Here is a 25208-nt window from a genome sequence, read left to right as displayed (position 1 = left end):
TTTTATTTTTTAAAAAAGAACCCAAAATTTACTATAAGTGAGTGACAAAATGCTAAGAAAAAATGTACTATTTTTTTCACTTCATTGGAATCAATGAAAATTTTAACATGACATCGAGCCACGGAAACATATTGAATACTTTTAACTGCGTATTTTGTATTTCAGTTCAAATATTTAATATTTCTATTATCGTGCTGAAGAGTATAAAATTACTTAAATTAAATTAAACTAAAAATACCAAACGTGTCATTCACTCAAATCATATGTTCTTGATAATGCATGACATTAGTTTTCCACACCAATTATGGGGGTCAGAGTCAACGGAAAGACTCGAAAAGTTCCAAGTCCACCAGCCATCTGATTTATCAAGAAATTTTTGTCTGGCATTTCCGAAATATTTCGACCTACACAACCAAAACAATACGAAAAAAGAAAAAAAAATTGGTAAAAAAGATTACACCACAAAAATTAACAGAAAATCGGGCCGTGAAAACAAAATTGGGCTCGTCACAGATTATTCTAATATACGATTCTATTAAAAAATAAAAATAAAAATAAAAAACACGGGAAAGAAAATATGATAAGTGGTAAATTACGAATTAGATATTCTTTTTCCCTTAGGTTTCATTAAAGTAACCTGCCATATTTCTCATAAAATTATCGGGAAAAAAGGAGAAATGAGGAGGAGGAGGAGGAGGAGGAGGCCGACCTGAATTATAGCTTAAGGAAGATGTCAAAAAGTTGCATTTTCTCCCAACGAAAATGACTAGCGAAAATGTATTGTGGGGCACTGAGAAGCCTTATCCCTAATGGAAGCTTCACTTCCTACTTGAAGGAAATGCATACATTACCTTTTGGCGTCAACCTCCAATTGGAAATGATTGGATGAGAGAATGCCAAAAGATAAAGTATTATCGTACTAGGTTTACGGGACTCATTTATAATCGAAAATAAAAGTACCATCAATGAACTCGATGCCCGACGGTGAATGACTTACTGATTTGATGATAGTCAGTTAAATGAATTATTGGTGCTTTCACTGATTTTATCATTCGCCTCGGCCAAAAGAAAAGTATTAGTTTATTATTCTCACCCAAAATTTTAGTTCCTCTCTTTTGAAAAATTTATACGAGAAACTTTAAATGAGTATAATTAATTTCAATTATTTTTTCATTAAGGAAGATCAAATTTATATAAATTAGTCCACGCAGTCCAGCTTTTCCATAAAAGACAATAGCCACTCTAACCGCGTCCACCTTCCTCAATCGCATGCTTCCATTTCTCATATCACATCAAACTCAAACCCCCGCAGAAGGAAGAAGACTCTCCGTCTGAACATCCCGACGACTTCATTTACCCTCAGGACTGATTCTTCTGCTTCTTAAATCCGTCCGAAGAAAACTACACGGCAAGTTTATAACTCAATGCCTTTTTATTAACTCGGAATGAAGTAATTATAACTACTGACCCGATATGAATCGAGAATTGTATCCAATATTGTATGGGAAAGGATCGTATTGTATACCTTGTACTTCTTTCCTCCCAAGGTAAGCACTGTTTATGACCCAGAGGAAAAACACATAAAAGTAAAATAAATAAAAAAAAGTGTAGATCAGTGAAACACATCTTCCTTAGTAATTCGGAAATTTTAATTTTGATATTCATCATGAATTATTCATGTGTCTTTATTATGTATTATGATTTTTTATTATTATATTAAATTCATAAGCTTTTCTTTTAGTAAAAAAAAACTTTTTGACTTGTAAAAAAAAAAAAGGCTTTCTGATCAAATTGAGTTGGGGAGTTTGGAAGATGACAGCCCAATGACTGCTTTGAAATGCTGCTATAAGTACTCGAAGAGGTGAACTCAAATTTGAAATCAAGCCAGCCATGGAGCCATCAACAGACTTCAACAGAGCTTCCCTCTCCCTACTTCTTCTTCCTCCTTTCCTCTCCCTTTCAGCCATTTCACTCCTCCTGTCCCCTTCCTCTGCCTCTGTCCAAGAGGCCACTGCCCTCCTCAGGTGGAAATCATCCCTCGAAAACCAAAACCGACCCGATTCCTCCCTTGCATCATGGACCAATGCCACGGCAGGCCCATGCCACTGGCTCGGGATCCTCTGCTATGCCGACTTAACCGTCAGAGGGGTCAACCTCACAAATATGAGCGTCTCCGGCACGCTCTACCAGTTCCCTTTCGATTCCTCGCCGAACCTGACGTACATAGACATGAGCATCAACAACCTCTCCGGGTCCATCCCCCGGGAAATCAGGCTCCTTCCCAAGCTCAAGTACCTCGACCTATCCTTCAACATGCTTTCCGGTGAGATCCCACCTGAGATTTGCGAGCTTACAAATCTCGATACCCTTCACTTGGTATTCAATCGGCATAATGGCTCGATCCCGAAAGATATCGGGAATCTTTATAAGCTGACCGAGCTTGCCTTGTACTCCAATCATATAGAAGGGCCCATCCCTACTTCCATTGGCAACCTGAGCAAATTAGTAAATCTTTTCATCTACAATAACTCCCTCTCTGGCCCAATCCCCCCTGAGATGGGGAACCTGACCAATCTGCAGATAGTTTTCATGGACACCAACCACTTCTCTGGCCAGATCCCGTCCACACTCGGGAAGCTCATGAACCTCCTTGAGCTCCACATTTACCACAATCAGCTCTCCGGTCCCATCCCGCCCGAGCTCGGGAACCTGAAGCAGCTCCAGAAGTTGACCCTTTATGAGAACCACCTCACTGGCCTGATCCCGCCATCTTTCGGGAAGTTGACCAATCTCGACCTTCTTTACCTGTACGACAACCAGCTGACGGGCCCAATCCCCGATGAGCTGGGGAACCTCCAGCTTCTCACCGATTTTGAGGTTAGCAATAACAGCCTCACAGGACCTATCCCCTCCTCTTTTCGGAACTTGACCAAACTAGAAGTCCTGTTCCTCCGCATCAACTATCTCTCGGGTCCGATTCCTCCTTTCATCGGGAGCTTACCAAACTTGGAGACGTTCCAAGCAGACACTAACCATTTCGACGGTCCCTTGCCGCTAAACCTGTGCCAAGGCGGTAAGATAAGGTCCCTCACCCTCAATAACAACCTTCTAGTCGGGCAGGTTAGTTTAGTCCTGAAGAACTGCACGAGCTTGGTCAGACTCCGGCTCGAACGAAACCAATTCCGTGAGAACATAACCAAATCCTTCGAGGTGTTCCCCAACCTCGAGTTTGTGGATTTGAGTTATAACCACTTCTATGGTGAGCTCTCGGACAGCTGGGGAAGCTACCCAAACCTGACCGATCTTCGCATTGCTGGAACAAATGTTTCCGGTCGGCTGCCGCCAGGAATCGGAAACTCCACTAATCTTCACTCCCTAGATCTCTCCTCGAACAATTTGAGCGGTGAGATCCCAAAGGAATTTGGGAAACTGGGGGCGATGATACGGATGAACATGAGTGACAACCGGCTCTCGGGCGGGATCCCTTCGGAGATTGGTGACCTATCAAACCTTCTGAACCTTGACCTATCGAGGAACACGTTGACATCCATTCCCGACAGCATCACGAAAATCTCGCAGCTGTACTCCTTGGATTTGAGCCACAATCAGCTGAGACAAGAGATCCCGCCCGCAATCGGGTCACTGACGCACCTCACGGACCTAGACCTCAGTGACAATTCACTCCGAGGAGAAATCCCTCCACAGTTAGGTAACTTGGGAAGCATTGTGAACCTCAACCTCTCCCACAACAACCTCTCGGGCCCAATTAAAGAGGTGCTAGGGAAACTACGCGCGCTGATGTCCGTGGACATATCATACAACAATTTCTCAGGCCCGATCCCAGACACGACTGCCTTTCGTAATGCTCCCCCGGCAGCTGTGCGAGGGAATATTGGGCTCTGTGGCGATAACGCTGCCCTACACCGCTGTCCTCCATCAGGAGCAACTGGAAAAACTTCCAAGTCAAACAATAAAGTGCTTGTAATCGTTTTCTCGATAGTGGGAGGAGTCCTAATCTTATTGATCGTGCTCGGGATTTTAATCTTCTTATGGAAGAGAAAGGAAGCTGAGCAAGTGGAGCAAGAGGAGATGCAAGAGGAAGTGTTCTCGATTGCGACATTTAATGGGAAAATCCTGTATGGGGAGATCATAAAGGCCACGGGAGGATTTGATTCAATGTACTGCGTTGGAAAAGGAGGATACGGGAGCGTGTACAGGGCGAAGCTCTCCTCTGGGCTCATGTTAGCGGTGAAGAAGCTCTACTCGATATCTGACAGTGAGACAGGACAGACATACCAGCAGGAGTTTCTGAATGAGATAAAAGCATTGACGGAAATTCGGCACCGGAACATCGTGAGGCTATACGGCTTTTGCTCGCATCCTCTCCACTCCTTCCTAGTCTACGAGTACCTCGAGAGAGGAAGCCTGGCTTCAATCCTAAGTAACAACAAGGAGGCGAAGAGCTTGGACTGGGACAAGAGGGTGAACATCGCGAAAGGGGTGGCCCATGCCCTGTCCTATATGCACCATGACTGTGCGATCCCAATTCTTCACAGGGACATATCGAGCGGAAACATACTGTTGGACTCGGACTATGAGGCTCGAGTCTCAGATTTTGGGACGGCAAAGCTTATGAAGCTCGACACCTCCAGTTGGACCGCTGTTGCTGGCACGTATGGGTATATCGCCCCAGGTAACATATATGCACAAATACTCTTCTTCATATGTTTTGACAGTTCCAATTCATAATCTATATATCGAACCACGACTGTTTCTCTATGGTTTTAATTGGTGCTTTTTGCTGCTTGCAGAGCTCGCATACACGATGAAAGTGAATGAAAAGTGCGACGTCTACAGCTTCGGAGTCCTGGTGATAGAAGTGTTCAAAGGACAACATCCAGGTGAGAGCATTCCATCCTTGTTATCTCTTGATGCGTCCCTGAAGGATGTACTGGATCCCCGACTGCCTTTCCCGGAACCAGCAGTCGAGCACAAGATCATGAGCATTCTCCACATCGCGAGGCAATGCTTAAACGGGAATCCACAAATGAGACCGAGTATGATGACAATCTCTCAAATGTTCTCGGCGGTTGCCGCAGCCCCCCCTGTCGAGGTTACAAGTCACGAAGGTGAAAATGGTTGCTGCCCAACTGAATGAAGCACTGACAAGCATCCCGATATGCCACTGTAGGAACATCAAACAGATGTACTATTTGTGATTGGAAAACAAAATACTAGGAAAATGTCCGGTCCGATGATTCATTGGATTATGCTATATAGTCATCAAAATGTAACGATACCATCATATATAAACAAGAAGGTGTGGATGAGAAAGTCCAAGACATTCTAGGAGCTCTTCATGACATTCATGGCATCAACATATCATGTTCCTCACTTTCTTGAAGTCAAATATATATGTCCATTCATGGCATCAACGTATCATGTTCCTCACTTTCTTGAAGTCAGATATATATGTCCCATGTGCTAAGCCGTATAACTGCTACCAAAACAACAAGTTGTATTAATCCCCATCGAGCTCCCCTTAAAACCAACGCTATACTGCTCTTACTGCACCCCTGCACTCTTCCTCGTGCTGTCAGGGTCACGGCCTCAATAACCAAACTTGGCATCGGTGTCACTCCGGCATATTTCACCCAAGTGCCACAAACTGGGATGTTTTCTCGGTGTATCTATATGATAAAATAATTTTTTTTTTATGTAAATCTCACCTTTTAATTAGAATTTTGGCATTAATGTGTGATCAATTATGGATAACTCTGACGAAGAATTGATAGGCTATATATATATATATATAAAACACTAGCCTTTTGTGCTAGAGTGTTTATTTTTTAATGATAATTTTAAAAATTTGCCATCCCAATTATAATATTTAATAAGAGACATCTTTCTAAAGTAAAACTACTCAAATGCTAGTAATAACAAATTAGAGACAGTTCAAAGTACAGTTATAATATCAAATATTATTTTCTTTAATACTATATATATATCGATTAAAATTATTAAGCATTTTGAGAAATAAACTCTTAATCAATATAAATTTGCCATTTTAATCTAATTTAATAGAGGGAGAGTGAAGTATATATATAAATATATGTTATTTATAAATATGTAGATCTATGGACGTTATTTTTTATATATTAATTAATTAATTAATATTTATAAATATTAATTATTAAAATGAATTAATTATATATGTGTTTATAATTGCATCGCTATGTATTTGCATTTAATTCATGCACATATTTTTTTATATATTAATTAATTAATATTATAGATATCAATTATTAAAATGAACTTTATTTTTATAATTGCATCGCGCCGCATTTGAATTTAATTCATTTACATATATCATTAAAATAGTACTTATTTTCTCTTTAAGATAGTATTTTTAATCCTGAATATTATTTAAACATTTACATTTATGGCCTTATGCTATTTAGAAAACTACCTTTCTACCCCCATTTATTATTGGGCTATAACTTTATATAAATGGTTTTCGTTAAGATAGTATTTTTTAATCTTGAATATTATTTAAACGTTTACATTTATAACTTTATACTATTTACAAAATTACCTTTTTACCACTATACATTGTTGGGATACAACTTTATATATATATATGTGGGTATATTTAGTGTAGGAATAGTTTATTATGAATAGCAATATATACATTTATATTAATAATGAAATAATATCTATATCTATATTTGTACTATACTATATATACAAGTATGACCTCTCTAAATGCGTGACCTCTTTAAAAGTGTTTCTCCAATTTTTCTTTCAATTTTACCCTCCCTTAAATAATAAAATTACAAATTTGTCCTTTCATATGGTCAATACCAACCAAAACTCTTGTGACTATCACACCCTTTAATTAGTGCTCCTTTACTCAAATAACTCAAGTGAGACAACATTTTAAGAGGGCTTACTCGTATTATGACTTGGTGAGATCCACACGTTCACTTAATATGAATTCTTATTAGAAAATTATATGTATTTTAAGTATAAACAAAAACTTATCATGAAAAATATTCATGCTGCCCAGATTATATGGAGTCAGTAATACACGTCCTCCGTGATTGTGTTCGGGCCAAGGGAGTGCGGTCTCAGCTGGTACCACAACATATGCATCGACGCTTCTTTTCCTTGCCTTTTATTGCAGTGGCTGATAGTTAATTTGCAGGAGGAGGAGCTATGGCAAATTTGGGACGCCTTGGTCCTCTGTTTTTGGAACCGGTTGTTGGTTATTGTGGGGGTTGGCGTAATAAAAATCTGTTCGAACCTCTGTTTATTTGTTTATTTGTCCTGCTTCGCCTACTGTCGTTATCTGCAGAGCTGCGCTCAACTTCAACCAAATCATCTGCAGCTCTGTCTCAAGGCTTGAAGCCGGATCGAGTGCTGCATTGGATTCGTCGGTCTCCTCCTTCTTCAGGTTGGATTAAAATCAATACCGACGGCGCTTCTTCGGGCAATCCCGGTGTCGCTGGGGTGGGAGGGCTAATCCGAGATGATAATGGGCATTGTATTCTTGGTTTTGCTCGTAACATCGGCTATGCAATGGGGGTAGTGGCTGAGCTGTGGGGTGTCCTGACAGGTATGGAACAGGCTTGGCACCTCGGGTACCGTCATGTCGACCTTGAAATGGATTCGAAGGTGGTTCGTGAGTTCATTGTCAGCGCGGATCCGATCCTAGGGCACCGCACTTGGCAATGTTGATCGACCCCATTCGTGATCTTTTGAATCGAGATTGGAATTTTCGGGTGCATCATATTTATCATGAAAACGGCTGCATAGATTGGATGGTGAGGACAGCTCTTACTCCAACGGCTGGACTCCATGTGTTTCCTCATCCTCCGATCTCCCTAGATTGCTTCTTTTTGGCTGTATTGATGGGTTTCCATGCCCCCGTCTTGTTTTCTTTCTTTTGTACTGGGCTTCGGCCCCCTTAACCCACCAAAAATAAATAAATAAATAAATAAATAAATGTATAGAGAAAATCGAGCTCTGCGTAAAAAGTCTTCTCGATTGTTGTTGTCGTCATCGCCCGGCTTCGACCAGAAATTAATCAATCATCTCGAATTCTCCGACCAAACATTTGCCGAATGATATAGATATAGCGGTACCTTGCAATTGTTGAAGCTGTGTAAGCAGTAGGGAGCAGTGACCTCACTCGGAATCTGCTGAAGAATTTCCATCTCTTTGAAATGTAAGAATTCAAGCTTCACATGGCAGCTTTTCTTCAATTTCTTCCCCTTCCCTTTCTTGGGTAATTGATTTACGGGGAAGTTTGTATATTTTGGAGCTCGTTGTCTCAGCAAGAGGGGTTCTGTTCTGTTCCGTTCCGGAGCTTTAATGGCGGCCGTGGCAATCTGCAGCAACCTTCCCGGCCTGACTCTTGCAAGACAGCTCAGGAATTCGAGAAGTTTGGTCCTCAGGCGGCCCAATAAACTGTTCCTGAGGCGCGCCTTCACCGCTAAAGTTAGAGCCTTGTCGACGGCTGTAGTTGAAACTAAGCAACCGGTATGAATCTCCCCTATATCAAGTCATATTCATATTCCTTTCTGTGTGTACTTTTTCTCTAGTATTTGTATGTAATTGTTAATGTTAATGTCCTGCTGTTCTGTATGTTCTTGAGCATTGGAATGGTGTATGTTGCGGATAATTGGACCTCAGTTTGCATATTTGTGAACAATAATACTTGCCCTGCTACCTTTCGTTTCGGTTGTTCACTCTTTCGCGTTTTTTCAATCGGTTTTTGGCCGTGTTATATTAGTTTGTTGACTTTCGTGGTTTTATAGATAAGGGACTAATCAAGTCAAAGTTTTTCCTTATATTCTCTTAGTACATGGCACTAGTCCCTGCTGTGCATCTCTTGATCCAGCTGTTCAGGGTTCACGGGTCACTGATGGCATCACAATCATAGTTATGTTCAGTGCTTCCTAGTTTTCATTTCGTCCATTCATTTAGAACCTGGTTTTGATTAGGAACCTGCTGTGGAAGAGACTAACGTCAGCACCAGCAGGAACATATTAGCTTGTCCAATATGTTACGAGCAGTTATCAATCGACAGTGATGGAGGATTGACAGTGTGAGCCCACATCTTATTTCTATCGGCCCTATCTTGTTAGTTTTTGTTATTGTGCTCAATTTTCCTTCTTTTATCTTTCATGTGATTTTGATGGCTCAAGTTCGCTGCCAGGGATTCTATATCTGGGTCGAGCTTGCTGTGCAATACTTGTAAGAAGACTTATTACGGCAGTGAGACACATTTTGAGCTCACAGCTTCTAGTGGAGCTAAGGAATATGGGGAAGCCAAGGCCCCATCAACTGAATTTTTCAGGTGCGTAAATGTTCAACTCTTGATCGGTTTCTTTGGAGGCTAAATCTTTCTCCATCATCTTCGCAAGCAGACTTTTGGGTCTTTTCGAGGGGTATAAATTATGTAACTATATTCAATCTTTGTCACTTTCAGCCCCAATTTTACACTACAGTAATTTAAGGATATAACCTGGAATCTTTCCTCACTGTCATATTGAATCAATTCTTGATTCAGGATTCCGTTAATATCATATATCTATGAGAGGGGCTGGCGCCAGGGCTTTCTATTTGGTGGTTTCCCCGGCCCTGAAAAAGAGGTACTCGGCCTTTCTGTTCCGTGCTTATACCAACATTCTGTTACCTCGGGAATATTTTTTTCTTTTTAATCTCCTTGAACATGTATATCTGTTATTTACTTTATAAGTAAGGACTGCTTTCATAGCTCAAAAACATACTCAGGATGAGCTGCTCAAGGAATGTGTGATTATTTCGGATTTCTCTTGCAAGAGACTGAATTAAGAAATAGAGGTTTTCTTATTGTGCTTGTCCATGTTACTATTGGACTTACTTCACCCTTGTTGCAGTTTGAACTGATCAAAAACTACCTCAAACCTGTACTTGGTGGAAATATCATTGATGCTAGTTGTGGGAGTGGCCTGTTTGCTCGACTCTTCGCAAAGAGTGGGTTGTTTTCTCTTGTCGTTGCTCTGGATTACTCTGAGAACATGTTAAAGGAGTGCTACGAGTTCATTAAGCAGGAGGACAATTTCCCGAAAGAGTGAGGACAGAACACTCACTGATATTTACTCAAAATCAATTGTTAATATTAGGGCTTACTAGAAATTTTAGAGATGAAGAGGTTTAATGCTCAGAATGTTGTTTGATGCAGGAAACTAACATTAGTCAGAGCTGACATCTCAAGGCTTCCATTCCCTTCGAGCTCTATTGATGCTATACATGCTGGGGCTGCTATACATTGCTGGCCTTCACCATCAGCAGCTGTGAGATTTTCTCTATCTTTATAGCTTTATAATTTGCATCAAGCTTTGTTAGTGGAAATTAACAGTGTTCGTTTCGCTTCTCGAACATTGTCAACGAATCATGACGTGGTGTTACCGCCCAATGATATTTTGTAGGTTGCCGAGATCAGTCGAGTCCTCCGGCCTGGAGGAGTTTTTGTTGGAACTACCTATATACTCGATGGCCCTTTCTCTTTTGTTCCCCTGTTAAGCCCTGTGACACAGGTACTGTTTTGTTTTCATAGTGACGAACTGAATATATGAAAGTAGTCATTTTTGTCATGGAATAATAGTAATAAGAATCACATTGGACCAGAACTTTGATGATGATCTTGACCTGATATTTTTGGTTTATTGAATGTATCATTGTAGAACTTGACTCAAATATCGGGCAGCCACATGTTTACATCAGAAGGGCAACTCAAAGATCTCTTCAGAGCATGTGGGCTCGTCAATTTCCAGTGCACAAGGCAGCGGAGGTTCATAATGTTCTCGGCCACAAAACCTTGCTAAGTATTTAGTTCCATTTGCTTCAACGCCAGATTCCGCGCAGAGCTTGATCTGAACTCTGAGTGGCATGATTGGTCAGTGCATATGATGCTTGAGCTTGTTTAATTGTTATAGAAAGCAAGATCCAATCGCAATGAATAAAGTCTTATATTGACCTATCACTGATGGTTTTCCAGTCAGTTTCGCTTTGTTTTGATGGATTAACGTGTGTAATCGTTCTTCTAGATTCCATTCTCCATCTTCGTTTGTCCTCGAATTTTACTTTGTCAAGTTGGATACTGCGACAATTTGGACCTGAAAGTCGAACATTCTTGATGGTCCTCTTTATCAGAGCGTGGATAGATAACCACAAGAAATCTTTCTCTACAACCAAGTAAGAATATTCTACTGGCCGGCTCTCTACTATTTACCCGTAAGCTATGTGCCTAAAAAATGGTTTTAATCTACACACAAATTCTCTATCTATTCGACTTTTTGAAAATTAAGACATTGTATTGGAAAAGAAAACTAGAAAGGGGATGTTCCCAGCGAAAGAAACTCCTCTAGAGTTTTGAGACATTGGCCGACTCACTCACCCGACTTCGCAAAGGTTTAACTGCCGATAAAGCAATGCGTTTTCATCTCCTTCACAATCCTCTTGCAACTCTTCGCCGCCATACTTAATGTCAACTGCGCTTCTCTCCCGTGCTAATATGTCCTCTTGATTGAAGAATGTGAAGAGAAGGAGCAGCATGCCAAGCTTAGAAATTATGCTTGTGAGCTGTTTAGATCAAAACCCAATTCAAGTGTGTGCTTGCAGGTGTCTTCTCAAACTCATCACTGTGAGAGGCTATAGATATGCTTGAAAGCTTGTATGACAGTCTTTTGGAAGGGTGAAGGCCTCTAATTGGCCTAGATAGATGTTTCCTAAATGGTTATTATGGGGAACGATTACTATCTGTGGTTGGCCAAGATGGGAATAATTCATTTTACGTGATCGCTGATGTAATTGTTGAAGTAGAGATTAAGGACAATCAGACATGGTTTTTTGAAGAATCTGGTGGAGGATGTTGGAGATTCAGTGTAGAAGAATAATACTTCCATATACAAAAGGTGAGTTATCTTTCAAGTTTTTTTTTTGAAAGGACTTCTTTCGAGTTTTAATCCTCTGTTGCAACTCCTCGATCATTGCTTGAGAACCGGTAGATATTTGATTCTTCAAGCTTCGTCCTCAGATTGAACAGCTCCCTATCAAACCTTCCCATGAATTCTAAGAGCTCCCTCATCTTGAATTCTTGATCTCAATCATGCCCTCGGGTTCAAGCACATTGCCCTTCGTCATTCGCTCAGCGAACATAACGATATAGTCAGAGTTGATCCGACTGTCCACAACCGCCCAAGCTCCCAGGTTATATTATCTGCATTAACCGGCATACCATGAAGAGGACCTTGGGCAGATTAATATGGAATGGTAAACCACTCCGTGTTTGCCGATATCCTCTAACTCTCGGTAGATCTGGATTTCATTGGTAGTTGGTAACGAGATAAAAAAAAAAATTATATCCTTAACTTACATAGTGAATTGATGTTAAAATAAGACAAACTTACGTGGGTTGTGCATGCATGTCTTGTCAAAATTTTAGTTCATCAACCTCAACCTAGTTTGATTTCTCCCGGACTTTAACACTACATTTGGTTTGCAAAAAATGGAATGGTGCACCTTCCCTTGTTTGGGTAGGCTAATTTTAAGAAAGGGGAGGGAGATGAAAGGAGACGTAATCATTTCTGCCCCGTTTGGATTCAGAATTCGTTGATTTTAATTTTAACTTTAATTTTAACTCAACATACTACACAACAAAAATACACATTTCCCAATTCAAAAATTTTAACTTTAACTTTAACTCAACACACTACACAACAAAAACACACGTTTCCCAAATCAAATTTATAATCACATCTCATTTGTCATTTTCCACAATCAAAATTAAAATCAATATCAAAGTAACTTTAACTCTGAATCCAAACGGCTCATCAATTCTCATTTCTTATTAAGTTTTTAATCCCCCAAATTGGGAGGATTTGGAAGGAAATGGAACAACTAAAACATTATAACCTTGAAGAGACTATTTTACCGCCCTTTTAATATAGAAAACTAAATTATGAAAAGGGAAATGCTAGTCAACTGATGCAAGTAAATTTTTTCCCCCTTCCTTTCTCTTCTTTATTGGTCTATCTAAACAATGAAAGCTTAATCCTCCATTTACCTCCTCTTCCCTCCCATTTTTTCGATAGGTTGAGTGCTACGAGTTTGTCAAGCAGAGGACTGTACGCTCTTTGTTATTACTCAAATCAGTTGGTAATACTAAGGGTTTTGGAAATTTATGGATAAAGAGGTTTAATGATGAGAGATGTCTTATTCGCGGCAGGAAATTAACATTGGTCAGGGTTGACATCTCAAGGCTTCCATTCCCTTCGAGCTCGATTGATGCTGTGCATGCTGCAGCTGCTACACATTGCTGATGGCCTTCACCATCAGCAGCTTTAGATGTTCTTTATTGGTATAGCTTTGTAGTTCGCATCGAGCTCCGGTAGTGGAAACTAATAGTGTTCATTTCACTTCTCGAACGTTGTCAACGAATCATGACATTTACATGGTGTTACCAAATATCACCCGATCATATTTTGTAGGTTGCTGAGATCAGTCGAGTCCTACGGCCTGGAGGAGGCTTTGGTTGAAACCATCCACGTACTCGATGGCCCTTTCTCTTTTGTTCCCCCGTTGAGGCCACTGACACAGGTAGCGTATTTAGTTTTTATATTGACGAACTGAAAATTTAAGCGCAGTGATTTTTGGTAATGGAAAAAATTATGTTAAGAATAACGTGGGAGATCTCTGCAGAACATGTGGGCTTATCAATTTCCAGTGCACAAGGCAGCAGCTGCACATAACGTTCTCAGCCACAAAACCCAGCTAAGTATTAAGTTCTGTTTGATTCGATGCCAGATTTTGCGCGGAAGTCGACTTGAACACCCATTGATATGATTGGTCAGTTGTATATGATGCTTGAGCTTGTTTTAATGTTAATACAAAGCAGATCCGATCGCAACGAATGCCTTGTGCTCTATCGGTGATGGTTTCAAGTCTTTCGACTTTGTTCAATAAAACTTTGGGATGAAAATATTGCGACAATTTGGACCGGGAAATTGAACATTTTCCATAGTGTTATTTATCGAAGTGCGGACAGATTGCCACAAGAAACCTTTCCCTACAACCAAGAAAGAACACTACCAGCACTGGCTCTCTACGAGTATTTACTTGTACGTTATGGGCCTGAATATGTTGCAATCTATACACATATATCTATCTAATCGATTTTCCTTTTCCTCTTTTTTTTTTTTTTTTTTTTTTGAAAATGAAGGCATCGTATCTGAAAAACACTACAAGGGAGAGGTTTCCAGCAAACGAATCTCCTTGAGAGTTTGGAACCTTAGCCGACTCACTCGCCCAAATTAGCAAAAGTTAACTGCCGATAAAGCAATGCTTTCTCATCTCCTCCTTCAAGATCCTGCTCCTGCAACTCTTCGCCATCATACTTGATGTCAATTACGCTTCTCTCCTGTACTAATGTATCCTCCGGCCCATTAATCAGATTCCAGGAAGAAGAAGAAGAATCATCCAAGTGCAGGTGCTGCATCTCCGACTCTATTAGGGCCTCCATGCGGGCCCTTTCCCTATCTCTCGGATACGTAAAGTAGAGAAATGAGTAGATGATGCAGCACAGAGTCATCGGGATGCCAATTGCTGCGTAAAGTGCCTTGGCCAGTGAAGTCGCGTTCTTTCGATCTGTCTCGATCTCTTGGGACGTACTGGAGCCCTGAGGAAGCTGTTTGTAGCCGTAGACGTGCTGAGCTAGGATCCCAACTATGGGGGGAGCGAAGGATGATAAAATGGACTCGAAGGACCGGTCCAGTGCATAGACACTTGTTCGGGACTTCGCTGGAACTATCTCTGCGAATATAGGACTGCATGGACCGATTAGTTCTGGTGTTAGTCTCTGAAGGAAGTTGCAATACTGAGAAAAAAGCATTGAGTTTGAATCTCTTACTTATTTGTTGCCGGTGCATTCCATGAGATGCACAGGCCCATGATCACGAGGACTATACCGTGGGCAGCTGCTGAAGGCGGATCGCCAGGTAAACCCAGCAAAAGTATAGCTGCGAGTGGGACTGCTGAGGCTGAGCTAATCTGCGCGAGAATTATCCTCCCCGAGTTTGGGAGTCGTAAAGAGAGAAAATCTCCCATTTTCCCTCCGAACAGGCCCCCGAGTGAACTCGAAACCACAAACAGGGCTATGAGAAACGCAGTTTTGTTGTGAGAGAATCCCATGAGCTCGAGCCACATTGGTGCAAAAGAGAGGGCAGACCAGGGGAATAAACCGGTGACCCCCTGAGCCACAATAATCTGGAAAGAAGGTACTTTGATGACCGACTTCGCCTCCTTGACCAAGTCTTTCACCTCTGAGCAAATGGACTTGCCCGGCTCTTCCTGGATGCTACCTTTGGCCCCCGTGTCAGTAAAATGCGGGTCACTCGCAAATAGGCGGACCAAAATACCGACAATTACGCTGATAAGCCCGACTAGATGGAAGGAGACCCTCCACCCTGGGATTCCAATGAAAGTGAACGGAGCTATCATGACGGAGAAGAGCCCACCAATGATAGCCCCAAGGTTGCCGGTCAGTTGTAGCCACCCGAAAGCAGTTCCACGGTTGTGATCGTCAGTCGAGTCGGCCACGAGGGACTGGATTGCAGGGGCGACAATTGCGAGCCCGATCCCATTCAAAGCTCGAGATATAGCAACCTATGAGCAAAAACTAAAGCCATTAAAGGCAGGTAAGGGACACATCCGGTGATCGGTCTCGTTATTCTCATCGTACCAAGAGGTATAACCAATCCTTCCTACAGACTATAGATAGCATAGCTAACACTGATCCAATACATGTTTCAGTTTTCCATTTTTTCCATCATACTACCGTCTAGTTTCTAAGGAAAACGGAGAACTGGAAAATTCACCAAGTTTTCCACTTTTTCACAGCACACAGGGTTCCGTTTTCCAGTAAAATGAAAACTGGAAAATGGAGGAGATCGATCGATACTTCACCACTGGCTCAATCCCAGACAGAAACAGAGGAATGAGGAGACGGGGGTCGCTCACCTCAGCGAAAGTGGAGGAGAAGGCGACGAGGAAAGTAGCTGCGGCCCACAGGAACGCCCCCAGCGCAATCACATGAGCTCGATTGTGGCGTGAGGCCAAGTAAGCGGCGATCGGGTAGCACAAGGACTGAACGGCGGACCTGAACAGGGTGAGGGAGCCGAGGCCGGTGGGGTCAGTGTGGAGGGCGGCGCCGACTTCCTTGTAGACCCCCGGGAGGAGGGACTCGTCGGCCCTCTCCATGATCCCGGCGAGGTTCACGAGGAGGAGGGTGAGCTTTTCCGGGTTCATCTTCTTTGGCCGGATGGATCTGCTAGGATCTCTGCTCGCGGGGCTCCATGGTGAGAGGATAAGCACGAATAAAGGTCAAGTCAAGGAGGGAGTTCGGTGGGGGAAGAAGGATATGGATGGATTACGTCGTAGCGTAGGAGCCGCTGCAGAGCTGAACGGGGAATATAGAAGACTGACGACAATGACGAGAAAGGTGCAGAGCGGCCGACGACCGGCTGGATTGGGGGTGGAAAAGTGGGAACTCATCATCAAGAATTATCAATGGGTTGCCATCCCTTCGAGGTTGGCTTTTGACCAATTGGGAAGATTCGCTTTGCCACGTGTTGTAAATTATTATTATTATTATTATTATTATACTATTTTTATATGTTAATTGAAAAAAAATTACGTACGCCAATGCGACCATCGAATTAGTTAGCATTCAGCCTGAGTTTCTCTTTGATTTTATTGAATGCCTACTAAGAGATCAGTTCGAGCCTTTTCGGCATATCGGTGCCGCTATAGGCTGATCGAAGGAAGCGGTTTAAAGTAGGAACAGAGAACATTGTACAATCATGCGTCATGCTAAAAGTAGAAAAATATGCTCTAGAATGAAAGTATCATCATCACACTAAGTTGAGAATTCGCGCTAGAACTTTTTCAGTAGAGTTTGGCTTGATATTAATTATTATAAAATTCGAAGATCATTATTAGACATTTTTTTAATTCAAATTTAAAGATAAATATCAATAAAAAGGATTTAGTTTCCCTTTTTTGAAGGGAAAAACTTTACTCCACTTGTAATGAATACCTTATTATATCCAACGAAAATAACCTTATTGTAGCGCTAGCATCAACACCGTGAAAGATGGTCCTCTTATTCACATCTTGAACGTGTAATAACTAGGAGGATGGTCTCTTGAGTGCTCGCTTGTCTTTATATTGTGTTTATTAGCACTCCTTTTAAGGGCCAAGAACAAACTCTCAAATTCTTTACATCATCTATCTTCTTAACCGAGTGTAAATTTAGCATTTCGTGCTAATCCTAAAACGGCCTCGAAAGCCTAGGATGATCCAACGACTCAAAAAATGGACCCTCTACAGATCTAGTATCATGTTACTCCTTCAGTCCATGAAATTATAGCTGCATCGTTGAAAGTCTTGTAATGGTGGGATTTGTTCCAAAAACGTTCTATGGACCTTCGATAGTTTAGATCATCGAATTCGGTATCATATTCTAGGATCATTTCAAGCTCATCCCGAGACCAATATATGGGGATCGATCAGTGAGCTCGTTCATGCATGTGGCCGGCCTTAGGCTTGGAAGTTGGAATAAATGATGCAATGAAGCAAGTAGCTATCAAGGAAGGTATCATGAAGTATAGACATAATTATGGGAGGATCATCATTAATAAAGATGGAAATTTGTCCCCACACAGCTCTTATTTTTTCTATACCCCTCGACAAAGGTGCCCCAAAGTAAAATTCCTAGATCCCACACCCACAGCTTATAAAGTTGTCTAAGCAACCAGTAAATTTACTGTTCTGATTTTTATCGGTAAAAAAGAAGAGGAATTTCAGGCTTTGTGCTCCCCGCCTTATAAAACTTGAGTTATTATTTTTTTTTAAGCCGATGAAATGACGAGATAATCTCAACCAACAGCTGAAAATTAAACCTTATTTTGGTATCAAACTTGGTCCTGACATGAAGTACTTTTAGCATATTTTGAATCCACGATTCACTGATAAAATGTTTGTTCACATTAAACGTAATTTGTCAGCTCCACTGCATCCGATGAATGCCTCGTAAAACCTACTTTAACATACATTAAATTAAACTCTAATTAATTTAAGAGGGAACAAATTCAAAATGTTGATATATTTGAAGTCTTCAATCTTAGGGAAGGCCTAACAGTGCATAGGGAATGCCCTCACCCAACAATCAAAACTGATGGGTGGCAGCAATATCTTTTCCATCCGAAGGAAAGTAACAGAGCTGTACATAGATGTATTAATCTTACAAACCATGGCAGAATAAACTAAGGATTAGCAACCCGGAAAACCGGTTGTAGCAGTAGAAGATATCCAGTCGACTCCCTTACTTGACCTGACAAATCACTCTTGCAACAAACATTCGAGAAATTAACTTGCAGCAGTAAATGTACTGGAATTCGGTCAATCTCACAGTCACCTCTTCCAACTTCTACTCCTCGAGAATGGATCTCTCCTCCGGGATACAACCCCTCTTCCTGTTCCGATATCATCAGATGAATCTACCAAAATGCCCGCTTCCCTCCTCTTTCTCTCTTCATCTTCCTCCCTCATCCTCTCCTGATTCATTAGAAATCCCAACTTCCTCGTTCTCTCTTCTGTTACTGCCCCATCTGATGAATTTTGATCTTCGTTGTTGTCACGATCTCTTTCTCCTCCTCCGTTTTCTCCTGAAGCTGACAATCTCTTCACAGGAGCTGACCGACACCGCATTAGCAGGAGCGCATTTGGAGGAGGAACGATTGGGGCATCATCACAAGACTTTCCTCCATCCGTTCCATCTTTACTGTAGAACTCACAGTTTTGATTCTCTTGTAGAACCATGAACCATTTCGAGAATATCGTTCTCGAAGTGCTCTCGTCGAAATTTGCCTCGACGACACCTTCTTCGTACCTTCCATCTTCGTCTTCATCATCTGTCTCGACCTCCGATACGGGAGAAGTCCCGAAGCACTGCAGATCAAACCTTATGCTCCTCAAACACGTCAGGAACTGCACGACATCCTTCTTGAAGACGCCAAGGGAATCGAACCAAGTCGACCTCCTCTTGTGCTTCCTACTGCTGTGGTGGATTTTCTCGATCTCTTCCATCACGGATTGCCAGCTCTTGCAAGGCCGGGTTCTGGGCCGAACCTTGATCTGCCCTGAGCAGGTCACCTTCGGGGAGGTGGGTTCGGAGATCTCAGAGCCCATCTGCTTGGGCTTGGCCCACAGTAGAGGGCTCGCCTGGCCACCCCGGGTAACCGATCTCTTGAGGTGTGGACGCTGTTCCGACCGCCTGCAGTTTCCAGTGTCTAGCGGCATCCCGGGGCCACAGATAGGCTTGGGCCTCAATGTGAAGTTCGCCCGAGAAGGGAAGCATAGTAGAAGATCTGCTGAAGGGGCTGACTTGGTGGTCTCTCTTCCTTTCATGGAGTTCAGCTTACTTCCTAGTATTGTAAAACTGCCAGCTTTATGATGTGTTTTGGGTTCCAGAGAGTTTCTGGTGGGTTTTTAAAACAGAGGAGGGAAGGGAAGGGGTGACAGCTTTTCTCCTAATTGCTCTTTTACCCTTCTTTTTGTAGATTTTATTACTTCCACACCTTTTCTGCTTCTTTTGAAAATGGGGTCACAAGAGGCTTCTTTCTTAGCCTTTACTTTATCTATTCTATTTCTATTTCTATTGCTTGGGGCCATTGGCCTAACTAATAATTCAATAAAAGATTGAGAGTAAAGGTTGTTGAAGTTGTAAAGATAGGAGCTCATGGGTCTTGCCTTATCATCCCAATCATACCCTCCACTTGCTTCCATTCCCTCCTTTACAAATAGAGGCAAAATAGAGCCTACACATTAAGCATAGACAAATCAGTCTCCAATTTGAAGTCATCCATGAGCGAATAATACCGGAAAACTGCAGATTTTAGAGTAAAAAACAGAACAATCTAGGATGCCGACAATTAAAGAAAGTGATGTACTCGAGAGCTTGGGATGATTACAGGGGGTCCCTCTAAGCTCGATTCACACTTAGACTAGGCTTTTTGCCGGTTGGCTTGGCGAACTCTGTTAGCACTATCTTTCATCCCTCGAGATCAACTCCAGTATCCCCCCAATGATAAATGGCTTCGAAGACGCATCTAGTCCTTCAAATAGGTAAAAGAACTTCATGTCCATCAGAGTAAAATACCGCTGTAAAGATTCAATGCAATCTCTTAAAAACAAGTACGTCCCACAAGTTTATCAACCACCTCCTCTTCAAGCTGAAGTGAAGCACTACCAGAATTAACAAGACAACCTACAAGCCCAAGGAGCGGGGGTGGTGTACACCCGGCCTCAATCCATACTTTCTCTATTGAACCAGACTTTTACCAAAGCTTAAAGCTCGCGAACCATGCCAAAATATAGACCATCAAAGCACATTACTGTCAAGAAATGAGCTTTTCCTCTGCAACTAAAGCACGTGCTGCCTTTCCAATTTCTCAATGAGCAAGTAAATACATGAGCAGTTAGCTATCATTCAGCACTAACTGAGCTACTAACTGTTCCATATGCATCTCCCAGTATATCTGAATATGGAAAAACATACTTCTTCAAAAACACCTCCTCTGAAATTTTACAAGTGGTAGTCAGAGTGGGCTTCTTCTTGAGTAGATTCTTGCTCTCAAGGATCTTCACGACCCGTAACCGCGGCTTCAACCTGCGCTCCGTGCTCAACATCAGCAACTCTGGTCGGCTCACCAACAAGGCCGTATTGGCCTCTCCTGTCTCGAACAAAATTCTTGACACCTCTCTAATTTTCTTCTCTGAAATAGTGAAAGTAAGGGGCACCTTTCTGAAGATAGAGAGGATATCTTCGTCGGAGAACCCCAGGCTCCGAAAGACTCCTAGCTTGAGCTCCCAACTTTCAGGAGACATCGAGCCAATTGCCCGAATTGCAAGGAGGAATACGAGGGACCCGCGCTCAACCCCCATCTCATCGACTTGAGCGATGAATCCCTTAAGCTTCTCGGGCTTGTTGAGGAACATCCTAGGAAAAACTAGCAGGTACCGGGTTATCTGTTGCGAGGGGACACCACAGCTCTTCATCATTTCAACATTAGGGAGAAGGGTTTTCTCAAGATCGCTCCTTAAAAACCATCCACACAGCTTCAGGAGCTTGGATGCATCCGCAACCGAGCCCAGGACGTTCTTCAGTGCCACGACCGACGGGAACAGCCTATTGTCGGCGCTCCGAGTAAGAATCCACGGGTCAGAGGAAGTTATCTCGACGATGTCGGAGGGGGAGAACCCTGCGTCCTGTAAGATCTTGATTTTGGGTCTGATGTTGTCGACGATAGAGAAGAGCAGACAAGGAGCTCGATACAGTGCCAACTCGAAATGGGTCGTCGTGAAGCCGACATCTTTGAGGAAATTTATGATGGCATCGGCCTTCTCCGGGTCCTTCAAACGGCTCCTGTAAGATGAGACTTTTAGGGCGGTTGTCGGGGAGAGGTTGTGGCGATCAGTCAGGTAATCGGAGACGAAGGTTGGGGCTGCTGATTTCTCAGGCTCAGAGGTAGAAAAGAAGAGAATTGACTCATAAATTGAAAAGGGTTTGTGGAGATGGGGACGGCGATTCTGGTTACAGAGTGAAGAGAGAGTTCTTCGGATTTGTCGAATCATACTTTATGGAAAAAGGCGGAAGCAAAGACTCATGAAACAGTGTTAAATTGAAGGAAGAGAAGGAGGAGGAGATGACGATAATGGAAGCGGCTTCAGCTTTGCACTCTGAAGCCGAGGATGAAGAAGAAAGATCACCACTCGCGACAAATTGCAGAGGTTTAGGGTTTTGTCAACGCGGCCTATATACCGACTGTTTAAAAAATATACACTTATCCAACCGGCCTTGCCCTCCTAGACGAAACTTAACGCCAACTCAAAATAACAATGGATCCAACCCAGATTGCAAAAAGGATGGAGCAAATGTATCAACCGATGTCGTGTGCCTTAATTATCTAGATTTTCCAGCCTCTTGATTTATTGATGTAATATATCTATATTGAACAAGCCGAATTACTTGTTGCAATCATAGAATCAGATGAAGCTCACGGACAAACGAACATTGTCATTTCCATAAGTCACTTTATTTCAACTTTTCTGATCATGATTAGCAATTGATCCTGCCATGAGTTCTTCCCGCTTATCATAACCCTTCGTGCTATCTCTTTAAAGAGTTAATTAGCACATGGCATTGCTTGCGCAGACTGGGGACAATGCAAATATACCATGGTTTGGGTTTGGCAGCAGGAATTCGTTCCATATATGAAATGATGGGCATATTACGAGGCGAGCACCGATGTATAAACATGTTCATCTGAACATACACGATCTGCAAGATCCACAAAATTCTTTAATGATCAAGTATTGCAACAGCATCCTCCACAACATAGCCATGGACTCCGTGGGATCCACTTGACCGGATGACCGCTGCCGTTGTGCCCTCAGGAGTCCAGGCAAACCTATCTGATCAGAGTGAAATACATTGAACTGTGATGATACAATCTTATCTCCTCCCATGAACAATGAGTCCCACATGTTCATTATCCACTTCTTTTCTAAGACAAGGTGAGGCACTATTAATACTAAATCCACATAACACAGCAAGATAGGGAACAAGACAACCTAGAAGCCCATGGCGTAGAAGGGGCGCGTGCCCTGTCCCACACCATACTTTATTCATCACACCCGACTTACACCAAAGCTTGAGAGATAGTCGATATCTAAGCTTTCCCAATTTCTCAATGACAAACTGATTAGAAACCATATAATCCATGATACAGCACTCAACCAGTCAACTCCCTGCCGCAAGAGATTGCAGTTTGCAAAACAAGCCTAAATAGAAACAATGGAGCGCATCACTATCAAGAATATGAACTTTCCACGGTAATGAAAGAGAAGGCTCCCTTTCCTAAACAAATTGTCTCAATGAGAAACACTTGATAAGCTCATATCAATCAGTACTCACTGAGACACCAACAGCCCCATATGCATCTCCCACTACATCCAAGTATGGAAACACATACTTGTTCGAAAACACCTTCTCCGATATCTCACAAACGGTACTCAGACTGGGCTTCTTCTTGAGTAAATTCTTGCTCTCAAGGATCTTCAGGACCCGTAACCTCGGCTTCAGCCTGCGCTCCGCGCTCAACATGAGCAACTGCGGTCGGCTCACCAAGAAGGCTGCATCGGCCTCTCCTGTCTCGAGCAAAATACTAGACACTTCCTTGATTTTCTTCTCTGAAACAGTAAAAGTAAGAGGTGCCTTCCTGAAGATAGAGAGGATATCTTCGTTGGAGAACCCAAGGCGCCGAAACACTCCTAGCTTGAGCTCCCAGCTCTCGGGCGACATCGACTGCCTGAATGGCAGGGAGAAACACTGGGGTCCCGCGTTGGACCCTCATCTCATCGACCTGATTGACGAATCCCTTGAGCTTCTCGGGATTGACAAGGAACATCCTAGGAAATGCTAGGAGGTATCGGGTTATCTGCCTCGAGGGGACACCGCAGCTCTTCACCATCTCCACATTAGGGAGAAGGGTTTTCTCAGGATCGCTCCTTAGGAACCATCCACACCGTCTCAGGACCTTGGAGACATCATCAAATGAGCCCATGATGTTCTTGAGTGCCTCGATCGACGGGAACAGCCTGTTGTCGACGTTCATAGTGAGAACCAACGGGTTGGCGGAAATTATCTTGACAATGTCCGAAGGGCATAGCCCTGCGTCCTGGAAGGTCTTGATTTTGGGTCTGATGTTGTCGACGCTGCAGAAGAGCAGACGAGGAGCTCTCTGGAGCGTCAACTCGAGATAGAACCTCATAAAGCCGACATCTTTGAGGAGGTCTATGACGGAATCTGCTTTCTCAGGGTCCCTCAAACGGCTCCGGTAAGATGAGACTTTTAGGGCGGTTTCAGGGGAGAGGTCGAGGCGACCGGTCACGTAATCGGAGGTAGAGACTCCGGAAGGTGGTTCCTTGGGCTTTGAGGTGGAAAATAAGAGAAGGGACTCGGAGATTGAAAAGGGTCTCTGCAGATGGAGATGTAGGTTCTGATTACAGAGCGAAGTGAGAGGTCTTCGGATTTGAAGAATCATTACTTACAGAAGGAATGTGATTTTCATGGAAAATGGTGGAAAGGTGGAAGTACAGCTGAAAGCTTGCTCAACAGGGATAAATGGGAGTGAGAGGATGAAGAAGAAGGGGGTGATGGAAGCGGATGCAAGCTCTGTCCACCAGAGGAAGCCCAAGACGAAGATGGAGGTGGATGCATCTGCATCTGCGCCTGCAACTGCAGTGCAGAGGTTTCATTTGGGCTTTGTCAATGTTGGTCAACGCTAGGCTGGGCCTTCTAGCAAGATTATGTTGTGGACACTGAGTATCAAATGAAGACGGCCTTAATTTGGAACGGTTTTAAATGAACGACACATACAAGTAAATTTTTTTTCCATAATTTACTTATAATTCAAGTAAATTATGTAAAAAGTAAATAAATTACTGAGATCATTTACATAGATTACTTATAGGTATAATGTTCTTGTTGCTTTTTTAAGTCTATTTTTCCTTATAATTTGTCTTATGGACCAATCAAGTGTCATGCTCTTGTAATTCATACGTTGTGCTTAGGTATTTTTTTTCTGTATCCGTTTTTACAGTGGACCCTTATATCCATTTGGATGTCAATGAAGGATCTTCATTACCTTTCAAGAAAAAACATAAAATAAATAAATTGCTGGAGATCAAGTAATTTACTTAAAAAACAAAAAATCATTTACTTAAAGGCAATGTCTAACATGACTTGGGATTAGGCGAACACGCACATCATTTGCCTTTGTTAGAAAGCAAGTTTGAGAAAAATGTATCTGTCATTTGCCTTTGTTATGTGGATTTTTCAGCCTTTTGGCTCGAGAAAGAGATCGTTGGTACAATGTGTGTATATAAATGATTTGATATGCAGCCGACTTCGAAGAAGCCGAAGTCTTGGCACCGTCCCTTGATAATTAGGTCAGAGCATTTATAGAATTCAATGTGCTACAACATTACTCAAAAGCTCATAGATACGAGACATTGTAAACGTCAGAAGGCTGAAACCT

At 42.3% G+C, this 25208-nt stretch overlaps 4 protein-coding genes and 1 pseudogene across 5 annotated transcripts; 2 read left to right on the top strand and 3 right to left on the bottom strand.

Annotated features, from left to right (window-relative positions):
• The first annotated feature begins 1867 nt into the window (after nt 1–1867).
• LOC116205988 (MDIS1-interacting receptor like kinase 2) lies at nt 1868–5363 on the top strand. Its single transcript, XM_031538708.1, has 2 exons — nt 1868–4693; nt 4812–5363. Exons 1-2 carry the CDS (start codon nt 1891–1893, stop codon nt 5156–5158), a joined length of 3150 nt encoding a protein of 1049 aa, XP_031394568.1. The 5' UTR covers nt 1868–1890; the 3' UTR covers nt 5159–5363.
• A 2667-nt stretch (nt 5364–8030) lies between these two features.
• Nucleotides 8031–11109, top strand: LOC116203810 (uncharacterized methyltransferase At1g78140, chloroplastic). Of its 2 annotated transcripts, none has more exons than XM_031535747.1 (9): nt 8031–8230; nt 8327–8544; nt 9009–9112; nt 9224–9364; nt 9578–9659; nt 9927–10120; nt 10232–10343; nt 10479–10586; nt 10734–11109. In XM_031535747.1, exons 2-9 carry the CDS (start codon nt 8377–8379, stop codon nt 10872–10874), a joined length of 1050 nt encoding a protein of 349 aa, XP_031391607.1. In that variant the 5' UTR covers nt 8031–8230; nt 8327–8376; the 3' UTR covers nt 10875–11109. The 2 variants fall into 2 exon arrangements, with proteins under 2 accessions (XP_031391607.1, XP_031391608.1); XM_031535748.1 differs by having other exon boundaries at nt 8047–8230; nt 8340–8544.
• A 2940-nt stretch (nt 11110–14049) lies between these two features.
• LOC116203809 lies at nt 14050–16609 on the bottom strand. The gene is made up of 3 exons (XM_031535746.1): nt 16066–16609; nt 14957–15711; nt 14050–14873 (listed from the first exon to the last, which is right to left on the bottom strand). The coding sequence occupies exons 1-3, from the start codon at nt 16351–16353 to the stop codon at nt 14348–14350; spliced, it is 1569 nt and encodes a 522-aa protein (XP_031391606.1). The 5' UTR covers nt 16354–16609; the 3' UTR covers nt 14050–14347.
• Nucleotides 16610–18180: 1571 nt separating this feature from the next.
• On the bottom strand, nt 18181–19708 carry LOC116203798. Its single transcript, XM_031535733.1, has one exon. It carries the CDS (start codon nt 19513–19515, stop codon nt 18520–18522), a length of 996 nt encoding a protein of 331 aa, XP_031391593.1. The 5' UTR covers nt 19516–19708; the 3' UTR covers nt 18181–18519.
• A 567-nt stretch (nt 19709–20275) lies between these two features.
• On the bottom strand, nt 20276–24372 carry LOC116202874 (annotated as a pseudogene).
• Nucleotides 24373–25208: the final 836 nt, after the last annotated feature.

Source organism: Punica granatum, chromosome 4 (genome assembly GCF_007655135.1).
Source record: "Punica granatum isolate Tunisia-2019 chromosome 4, ASM765513v2, whole genome shotgun sequence".
NCBI lineage: Eukaryota > Viridiplantae > Streptophyta > Magnoliopsida > Myrtales > Lythraceae > Punica > Punica granatum.
This window is presented reverse-complemented; position numbering and strand designations above follow the sequence as displayed.